The sequence below is a fragment of the Rhinopithecus bieti genome, unplaced genomic scaffold, assembly GCF_001698545.2.
Source record: "Rhinopithecus bieti isolate Rb0 unplaced genomic scaffold, ASM169854v2 scaffold_25394, whole genome shotgun sequence".
NCBI lineage: Eukaryota > Metazoa > Chordata > Mammalia > Primates > Cercopithecidae > Rhinopithecus > Rhinopithecus bieti.
The window spans coordinates 14,686-25,750 of record NW_016811676.1 but is presented as its reverse complement, the minus strand read 5'-3'; the positions used below and the strand labels follow the sequence as shown (position 1 = coordinate 25,750).

Genomic DNA, 11,065 nt, shown 5'->3' with positions numbered 1-11,065 from the left:
TTCTCCCATGGATGGCGTCACTGATGATTTTATCTATTTTTTAGGCCTCTTGAGAGAAATGCTATCTAAACGTAAACAAACCTTACAACACGATAAGGCCAAGAGTAGGGAAGACTGAGTAGTGCTGGCTTTCTCGGAGTAGTGCTGGCTTTCTCGGTCGCCCCAATCATAGGCAACATGCATTTGAGCAGAAATCAATATGCAAAATTAAATATCAATTTCTGAACTGGTTGGGGAAAATGAGGCTCTGGCATTAAAGTCATATGTTGTTTTCACTCTTTCAACAAATATTTTTCTTTTGCTGCCTGTTGGTGAGACACTGTGCCAGGCGTAGCGATACCAGCATAGACAAGAAGACTTGAGAAGGCTGTGGTCTTGGCCTGGGTGCCGGCGAAACTAGTGCTCACAGAGCATAATTTTTGGAGTCCTTGCAGTCCCTGCTGGGGCTTCCTGAACCAGCATGTGCCTTCTCCTCAAGTGGTGACCCTTCTCCTGTGCTTCAGGAAACAGCCAAGTTACGGGTGGGGAGGGAGGAAAGGGAAAAGGGAATTATGTCTGGCTACAACAAATCGGATTTCCTTGCATTTTCCAGCAGACTAAGTAAAACAAAGATAAATAAGATGTCTCACGATCCCCCTTAAAAAATAAATAACTCATCCCCAATTGGTGGCGTCTTCCTGTTTATAAACCCCAGGAAAGTGAAATTGCAACTGCAGTGTGTATGAATTATTTTAGTCAGACATGCGATTCTCTTCCACCTCCTAAGCAAGAATTTGTCAGCTCCAGGCTGAGAGCCAAGATTTCTCAAGACAGGGCCTAGGACAACATGGAGGGAAGGAAGGGTCCAAGCACAGTCTTAGCGAAGCCCAGGGAGGCAATGAAAAGGGGCCGAGGATGGTGCTGCTGGATCCAGCAAAGGACAAATGAGTCTTGCTGGCCCCTGCAGACTCCTAAGTTATCACCACAGAAAGTTTGTCCTATCTTATATACAAAAATGAGTGCACATAAATTTGACAAATTAGTGACTTACCCTCCCCCATTATCAGAGGAAAGCGACTGATGAAAGAAAAAAGAATAAAGACTTCTAAATCGAGCTGCCTAAAGGAATAGGGACCTGTAATGACTTCCCAAAGACCTCATCTCCAAATAACACATGAGGGATTAGGGCTGCAACACAGGAATGAATAGGAGGGGGATACAAACGTCCAGTCCACAGCAAGCTGGAGGGCCAGAGGGTATTAGGAAAGGAGGCTTTGATTTGTCTACCTACTATGTGTATGCAATGTATGATGAGGTGATTATCACACACAAGAGGGCTCTGGGCACGATGTGCTAGTGTGGGCTTTTGTTATTGTTTATTTGTAACACATCTGGGCCCCTACTGTGCGCCGGGATCTCTGTCATTTAATCCTAGGGATGCTAGCTGCTCTGTTAGCTTCGCTGAGGAAGCTACAAGTACAACAGCGGATGGGAATGCTCTCCGCAAAAGGACTGTGGCAAACAGAAGACTGACGGATGAAATTGTCACTCATGAGAAAGACCCCAAAAATATGCTTTGTTTTTTAGGATTACTTCAACATTTGAATCCCGACAATCACAAAGTATCAGAAAACAAAGTCCTCCCTTCAGCAAATTCACCAGTTCTGACAACTTAACACTTAAAATATACCCACAGCCATGTGATTGGCAAAAATGTGATGGTATGATATGGCAGAAACTGATCATTCTCTCTAGTACCCATTATCCCCTTCCTCTTTTAAAAAATACAGATGCTTCTCAACTAATCACGGGGCTACACCTGCATAAACCCATTGTGAGTTGAAAATATCCTAAGTTGTAAATGCACTTTCGACTTAGGATATTTTCAACTCACGATGAGTTTATGAGGACATGATCAGAAATGTGCTGGATGCATGTCATTTTTCCACCATTGTAAAATCAGAAAACCATTCAATCAACCCATTATAAGTCAGGGACTGTCTGTAGAACCCATCCCTCCCCCCATGGTAGACAGAATAATGCTCCCCAATGCCTGCAAAGTATGTCCATGTCCTAATTCCCCAAACCTGTGAATATGTTACATAACGTGGCTAAAGGGACTTCACAGATTTGATTAAGGATCTTGAGATGAGGACAGTATCCTGAATTAACTGGCAGATGCCAGTGTAATCACATGGATCTTTAAAAGATGGAAGAGCTGGAAAAGGAAATGAGATGAAGGGAGGAGGGGTCAGGGTGATGTGAGGAAGAGGCCAGAAGCCAAGTCATGCAGATGACCTCTAGAAGCTGCAAAAGGTAAGGAAAGGGATCCTCCCCTCCAGAAGGCACTCAGCCCTGCCCACCCATTCTGGACTTCTGATTTCACAAACTAGAATATAATAAATGTATGTTGTTTGCAGCCATTACATTTGTGGTAATTTATTACAGCAGAAATAGGAAACTAATACTCCTCTGCCTTCAGCTTTTGCTGGGCACATGGTTACACAGCTGGAGCCTGTTTCCTCAGACTCACCTGCAGCTGGGTGTGAGTCTGTAGCTAAGTTGCAATGGGATGTGGGTGGAAGTGATGTGAGCAGTTTCCAGGTCATGTCCTTAACAAAGAGAAGCTACTCCCCGTCTGCTTCCCTCTGCCATGGGCTGGAAGGTGGACACAGTGCTGGTGAGCCAGCTCCAACCATGTCCACAAGAGAGAGGAACCTGAGCAAAGCAATTCACTCACTCTGACCAGTCCAATGGTCACAGCCTGAGAGGGAAACAGCTATGCTGTTTTGGGGTCTCTGTGATGGCAGTTTAGCCTACGTCCCAGTATATCTGGGATACCAAATATTGGTGACAATAGGGAGCAGCAGAGATGTTTACACTCTGGGAACACATATTTTGAAAATCAATTAGGCATTCTCGTCTAAAGCTGAATATTCATATACTCTCTCCTTCCATGAATATGTTATCTTCTTCATTCATTAGTTTGTTCATTCACTCAATTCTTGAGAACATATACTGGCACAACACTTTGGAAATCCAGCAACTTAAAACCCAGCAAAACCACTCCTTGTTATGAACCTTTAAAAAAATACACTTCGCACATACACCAGAGACATTCATTCAAATGGTGATGGGAAGTCTGTACATAGTAGCAAAAAATTGGAAGCAAAACAAAAGTCCATCAGGGGAGAAAGGGTAAGTACACAGTGGCATGTTCAAACAATGGAATACCAGACAGGAAAAACACAAGAACTGCAAAATCAGAGACAACAAGCAAGTCACAAGTCTCTGCAGTTTCGGTCCCAGTTTTATAAAACCAAAAACAAGCAAAACCAGACAGTATGTTTGTTTTAGGAGATACATATGGAAACGATAAAATTATTTCTTAAAAAAGAAGAAAGATGATTCTAAAAAGACTTAGGGTGGTTGCTTCCTCTAGGGAAAGGGGAGGGAAGGGACNTTTTTTTTTTTTTTTTTTTTCTGAGCTGGGGTCTCACTCTGTCGCCCAGGCTGGAGTGCAGCGGCACGATCATGGCTCACTGCAGCCTCGACCTGTTGGGCTCAGGTGATCCTCCCACCTCAGTCTCCTGGGTGGCTAGGACTACAGGCACGTGCCACCATGCCTGGCTAATTTTCTGTATTTTTAAAATAGAGACAGGGTATCGCCATGTTGCCCAGGCTGGTCTCGAACTCCTGGGCTCAAATGATCCTCTGGCCTTGTCCTCCCAAAGTGCTGGGATTAGAAGCATGAGCCACCATGCCCAGCCCACTACTATACATTTTATAATGATGTTTGATGGCATAGACAGACATGACATCAACTATCATATCAGCTTCCAGAACAGATTTTAATGTGTAGCACCACATGAGAAGGCCTCAGAGAGAACTGTATGAAGGGATTCTCACAGTGGTTTGAAGAGAGAAAAGAGATGGGAGAACCAAGTGAACACAAAAGACTGCACCAGAGCAAGCAGCATGTGCCTGTCACATCACCAAGCAACAACCTCATGGCCGAAGCACACCACCGTGTCTCCTGTTAGTGCTGATCTTCGTGGTAGTGGGTTTAAGGCAAAGCAGGAATTCTTGGGAAATGTTTTCCTTGTAAGGGGAACTTCAGCACTCATCTGAGAAACCCCATTCTGTTTTGTTCCTCTCTAAACTACCATTGAGGAGGGAGTTTCAGAGACTGACTAGACATTTTTCTATCTCAGACAGCTGTCTTCTAATTTGATGTGTGTTGCTAAAATTTGTATCTTTCCTTCTTTCTGGATAAACAGAACTTTCTCAAACACCCTTTGGTTTAACTGCTTATTCTGTTGGGCGGTTCATAAAATGACCACATCACAATCTTCTCCCAATTAGGGAAATGAAAGTTAAGAAAAATGAATAATTGAGTGAAACTCGAGTTGTCTTTGAGGAGTTCCCCTGGTTATCAGATCTTATACTTAACAGGCACTCAATAAACACTTACAGAATTTAATTGAATTCCAACATACAGCAGTATTGAGTCAACTGTTTTGTTTGTCCCACAAATTCAAGTCAGGTTATGTTCACAATTTGAAAAGATACCAAAGGGAGAAAGTATATGGTACATATTAGCTACCAATGCTTTCTAACATTTATTATCATGAACTTTAGAACTTTCACTGAAACTTGCCCCAAGACGGCATCATAAATATTCAACTAATTTTTTTGCCAGGTACATGAGCTGACATTTGATGTACACTTGGTGGCTGAAGAATGAATACTTTCCACAATCCTGTCCATTACTGAAAGTGATGAATTAAAAAGGCCAAGGCGTTGAGATGGTTCATCCAGCCTGGCTCCTGGGGGTTCTAGCCACCCTTACTTGGTGCCCTTTAAAGCTAAAAGCACAATTTTTTCAGAGGAGTGCATGGTGACACAAACCTAAGCTAGAAACCACAAGAGGATTATTATAGTCATGACCTTTCCCTTGCCAGCAAGGGAGTTGGACCCCTATCTCAGCCAAACATGAAGTCACATGGATGGCTGATGGCCTTCAGGACACAGTTTTCCCTACAGTTCTGGGAAATAAAATTCCTTTAAATGCCAGTCAGGTAAAAGAATGGTGACCAGGCACGGTGGCTCACACCTGTAATCCCAGCACTTTGGGAGGCTGAGGCAGGTGGATCACCTGAGGTCAGCAGTTCAAGACCAGCCTGGCCAACATGGTGAAACCCTGTCTCTACTGAAAATNCCACTGCACTCCAGCCTGGGCGACAGAGTGAGACTCTGTCTCAAAAAAAAAAAAAAAAAGAAGTATCAGTTGATCTGTCTCCATCTCTCTCCTCTCTCTCTTTCTCTCTCTCTCTCACACACACACACACACAGTACATATAAAAGGAATGATAAGCCATATGAGCAGAGTTTCTAGAACTAAAACTAAAAGCAAACACACAGAGGACAAGTACCCTGCCAATGCCCATGTGCCAATCCCCGTGGACTGAACTCCTCTTCCTTCTCATCATCAGGGCCCAGTCCAGTCATATGGGAATCTATGGAGATAAAGAATGGATATAAAATGCCACCCTGTCTACAACGTGATTTCCTTACAGGCTAGAAAGGGGACATATGTCCATCACATCCTCATCTGTATAATATAAAGATCATAGAAACTACCTAAATGCTCAAATGACAGGGAAATAGTTACATACATTAAGATGCATGAACTCAAATACTCAGCTACTAAAAACACTGGCTTCAAAGATGACTATGAAGTGAGAAAAAAACAAAGACATATATATACACATAAATATACATATGTATATATAAAATACATGTACATATAGCAACAAGTATATATTAATAGTAAAAACCCTGGCTGGGCGTGGTGGCTCACAACTGTAATCCCAGCACTTTGGGAGGCCAAGGCAGGTGGATCACCTGAGGTCAGGGGTTCGAGACCAGGCTGGCTAACATGGTGAGCCCCTGTCTCTACTAAAAATACAAAAAATTAGCTGGATGTGGTGGTAGGCACCTGTAATCCCAACTACTCGAGAGATTAAGGCAGGAGAATTGTTTGAACCCAGGAGGCGGAGGTTGCAGTGAGCCGAGATCATGCCACTGCACTCCAGCCTAGGGGATAGAGCAAGACTCTATCAAAAAAAAAAAAAAAAAAAAAAAAAAACCTAAAAGAAATACACCAAAATATTTTGGAATGATAGTAAGATGATAATAAGAGGAGTTCATAAGAAAAAAGAAATAGTGCCAGGCACAGTGGCTCACACCTGTAATCCCAGCACTTTGGGAGGCTAAGGTGGGTGGATCACTTGAGGCCAGGAGTTCGAGACCAACCTGGACAACACAACGAAACCCTGTCCCTGCTAAAAATACAAAAATTATCCAGGCATAGTGGTGCGTGCCTATAATTCCAGCTTCTTGGGAGGCTGAGGCGGGAAAATCTATTGAGCTGGGGAGGTGGAGGTTGCAGTGAGCCAAGATCATGCCATTGCACTTCAGCCACAGAGTGAGATTCCATCTCAAAAGATATATATATATATATATAATATATACACAACTCTAAAAGAAGTACATTAAAATAAAAATCGTGGTTGTTCTAGAGTAGGGACCCATGGCTGGCTGTGGGCTGGAGAAGGCCAGTAACCCTGTCCCTGGCTCTTCCTGCCCTCTGGGATTGAAAATCTGAGGTACGCAGCAATACTGGGTTTGAAGGAAGAAATGGGAGAATGTGGGAGGGAGGAGGAAGTGCAAGAGAGAAGAAGAGTTAAAGGAGAGTGGGCGCTGGGGCCAGAGTGAGGTTCCAGGGAGAGAGCTGGGGTTGGGGGAGAAAGAAGTGGGCAGAGAGACAGAAAAGGGGGGTTGGGGACAGATGAGAGGATGGGAGAGAGGGGAGGAAGAGTTAGAGGGAGAGAGAGCGGGGTGAAGTGGGGGGGTGGGGGTGTTGAGGAGTAAGAGAAGAGAGGGAGGAGGGGTAGGAAGGAAGAAGGGCTTAGTAAGAACAGGAGAGGAAGTGTGGAGAAGGGGGCAGTGGAGAAGGGATGTGGGCAATGAGAAGGGTAAGACACAGGGGCCAGAAGAGGAGGGGTGAGGAGGAGAGAAAATAAGAGAAATGGGCTGGGAGGAATGGGGCCAAACACAGAGGGGCTGAGAGGAAGGCAGAGCAGGAGTGGGGAGGGTCAGGAGGCTGGGGGTGGATAGTGAGGGTGAGGAGAGAGAGACTGGGAGGGAAAGAGAAGGTGTGGGGAGAAGGGGTGGGGAAAAGAGGGTGGAAGGGGAGAGGGGTACAGGGGAATGGGAGAGAGATGAGGGGACAAAGAGAGGGTAAGGAGATGGATCCGGATGAGAGAAAGTGAGGGAGAGAGGGTGAAGGGGAGTGAGGGATGGGAGAAAGCGTGAGGGGATGAAGAGAGCAGAGAGAGAAAAGGTAGGGGGAGAGAGAGGAGAAAAAGAGAGGGAGAAGGCAGGAGGGAGGAGATAGGCATTAGCGCAAGAGCCCCCTGGCCACTTTCTGGAGCGCATCTCTACCTCAGGGGTTAACTCGCCAGGCGGTGGCTGTTTTTTACAATGTCTACATCTCTTCCTCCATTTAAAACCCACAGGTTCCCTAAAAGAGTCAGACGATGTCACAATTGTACCCTTCCCCACGGCATGCTATCACCAACCTATCCAAGGGCCCCCAGAGGCACAGACACACTTTTTAAGGGCCGCCAACTCAATAGGTGACACGGAGCTTAGTCACACAGTTCAGGAGCTTAAAGGATGAAAATAGCCCCATTACTCTGAAGCACAACTGTTCTCAGCTCCGACAAGGGTCCTTCCTCAGGGAGCCTCATGGAAGGGACTCTGTGAGGATGGAATGAACATCCTGGATGGCTAGAGCACAGGAGAGGCCACACGGCCTCACATCAGTCACCCCTTTGTCAAGAGGAGGACAGGGAAAATGAGCACCGACACTGGCAGGCAGTCTAGCATCTTCACTGAGAGTGCCTGGCCCGAGGGTGGCCCGTAGCACCTCCTCCTCCACGGGGCAGGGCTTCATTTGGGTCCTCCATGCGCCTTCCTTCAACATTTATGCCAAGACTGGAACTGAGCACCTCCCACCCACCATTGATGTGGGTGCGGAGCAGCCACCTGTGTATACGGAGGGTTGGGCTGGGGGGAGACATCGGCTCCAGTGGGCTCAGTCTCACTAACAAAAATGTGGAACTGGGACCAAATCAAGTGACACTTAACAGGCATTTCGAACTGTGGCATGTGCCCCATGAACAAGTCACACAGAAGAAAGGGGACAGGGAGGAAGCGTGGCCAGAGGGCACGCTGGGCAGCCAGCCCACACCTAGCTCCAGCTGCTGTTTCTTGGGGTTCGGCTCCTCCAGCAGGCATCCTTGGGTTGCACGAGAGGTCCCTGCGGCCCCAGAATAAGCATCCTTTTTGCTCAGGTTAGTGGGCCCTGCTTGGCTTCTATCATTTAAAGAAAGTCCTTACTATACACACGACATGAGAGTGGGAAGACTGTTCCTGAGTTCAAAACCCAGATGGGTTAAGGCCAGGTGTGGTAGCTCACGCCTGTAATCCTAGCACTTTGCGGGGCTGAGGCGGGTGGATCACCTGAGGCAGGAGTTCCAGACCAGTCTGGCCAACATGGTGAAACCCCATCTCTACTAAAAATACAAAAAAATTAGCTGGGCATGGTGGCGGGTGCCTATAATCCCAGCTACTTGGGAGGCCAAGGCAGGAGAACCACTTGAACCCGGAAGACACAGGTTGCAGTGAGCAGAGATCACACCACTGCACTCCAGCCTGGGCAACAGAGTGAGACTCTGTCAAAAAACAAAACAAAAAAAACACCTAGATGGATTAAGATCCAGGACAAAGTTTCTGTCAATTAATAACCCAGATCAGCTGAGCCTCAGGACAATGGAGCAGCAGTCTCCTGGAGAACTTTTCCGAAGTCCACCTATCCCTCCATCAAAACCAGATGGAAGGACTAGGCATAGCGCTCCAATGCACATCTCCAGGGGGAAAAACTCCCCAGCTAGATAGAAATTCGCCCATCAACAATTAATCAGGACATTAAAGGAGGGGAAAATTACAGAAATGCCTGTGTGTTGGTATATGTATGAAAGTTCCCTGGAAGAAAACTTGAGAAACAAAATAGCAGCAGCCTATGGGGAGGGTCACCGCACAGCTGAAGGACAGAGTTGGGAGGGAGACTTTTCCTGTAAACACTTTTCACCTTTTGAATTTCGAATCCTGAGGATATATAACCTATTCCAAAAACTAACTTTAAAAATGTCTCAAGCAAGCAGCTGTAGTCATTATGCCCCCCAAAAAACAGATGAACACAGTGTGAACTGCTTCCCCCTTTCCAATTTTTTCTTCACTTGGTGAAATCTTCCACCTCACTTTTCCCCCCACAATCCACCCTCCACAAGCCAATTACTTGCATTTGTTTTCTGACAGTCAAAAGCAGCAATTAAGCTTTAAAAAAAATCAGCATCAATTAACAAACGCTTGCTCTGCCCATCCAGCTTCATGTATCACAGATGAGCTCATTGACCTACTGTATTTGAGTTGACACCTCTCTTTGCCATCTAACAGTTTGTTGAGAACAAAGGGGCAATTAGAAATCACTGGCTAAGTGGTTTAAAACTGTCCCATTTCGGTCAAGTTGTGAAGAGATGTTTTTGCCTTTTTTGCTTTGATGATCAAAACAGGAGAAAGGCAAAGCTCATTTACGAAGTCATTCGTGTCAAATGAATTTCTTTGAGAAGCTAGCATGTAAAATGCTCATAAGACAGCACCCAGAACACCCTGGTGAAGAAAGCTGAGGTCCATGAAGATGCTGGCTAAGAGGAGGGGGGAGCAGAGCAAGAATGGTCTTTCCCAGTCTTCATCCAAATTGAGGGCCAAGCGTCTCCAATGAGGGCCAAGCGTCTCCATCTAGCTCCAGGCACAAACCTAAGAACTAGCTGGAATAATTAGACAGGACACTAAGCTAATTAAAGACTTTTCACACGGGGAGGTGGCATGTGATGGATAAAACTGGTGCAGCCCCAGAGGACCAGACCTAGAACATGGCCCCAAGTCTTCCAAGTCTAGAACAGTCCAGAAAAATCTGGCAAAAACACAAGGGCTGGTGTTTGCATACTGGCTGGTAAGAAGCTCAAGTGTAAGGAGCTGGTTGTTTAAACTGTCTATACATGCTGTACTTGGGTGCTCAAGGACTTAAATTTGTTATGCCAAATGAGTCATTAATAAGCATTGAAATGTTTATAGTATTTAATCCAAGATAGAAATAACAGTATGAACTGAACTGCACTTCATCTTGCCACTCTGTCACCCATACCTGGAGACAGACCAGCCTCCGGCAGTGCCCCCACCACTTCCGTGGCCAAAGAAAGGAAATAAGCAAAGGCCTTTTCTGGTCTTTTCTTGCCAACTGGATAGTGCTCCATTAGGACAAATATCACAGGATTTTGTTATTAGTATTTTCTTTGTATGGCTAAATATAAGGACAGTTGACCACAGAGTTCAGACCCATGAGCCAACTTTTGCCTTAAGTGTCCCCTAATGAAAACTATAGAACGTGCCTGCAAGATATTTATCCATAAGATAATGATCAAGTTGAAAACCAAGTGCTCATGATCAACCAGGTTGCTGGTGGACCTTTGCCAGCTGAAGGAATTTAAGTGAAGAAACGTGGAATGATATCAACCGTGTGTGTGAATTCAAGGGATCTGTTTGGCACTGCAGTGTTTTCTCCCATGATGTAGACTTTTTTTTTCTTCTTGAGACAGGGTCTCACTCTGTTGCCCAGGCTGGAGTGCAGTGGTGCAATGTCGGCTCACTGTAGCCTCCTGCTCCCAGGTTCAAGTGATTCTCCTGCCCCAGCCTCCTGAGTAGCTGGGACTACAGGTATGTGCCACCATACCTGGCTAATTTGTGTGTGTGTGTGTGTGTGTGTAAGTGTGTGTGTGTGTGTGTGTGTGTGAGAGAGAGAGAGAGAGAGAGAGAGAGAGAGAGAGAGAGAGAGAGAAAATAAAGGGCCTCCCAAAGGAAATATCAACCAAAAACATTAAAAAAAAAAAAAAAAAAAAAA

At 45.5% G+C, this 11,065-nt stretch overlaps 1 protein-coding gene across 1 annotated transcript in view; it reads right to left on the bottom strand.

Annotated features, from left to right (window-relative positions):
- Positions 1-8,002, bottom strand: part of CHAF1B (chromatin assembly factor 1 subunit B) — an 80,741-nt gene extending 72,739 nt beyond the window's left edge. Inside the window, exon 1 of the mRNA XM_017894612.1 lies at positions 7,912-8,002. Coding sequence (XP_017750101.1) covers positions 7,912-8,002 — 91 coding nt within the window. The remainder of the gene's footprint in view (positions 1-7,911) is intronic.
- Between the last annotated feature and the right edge of the window lie 3,063 nt (positions 8,003-11,065).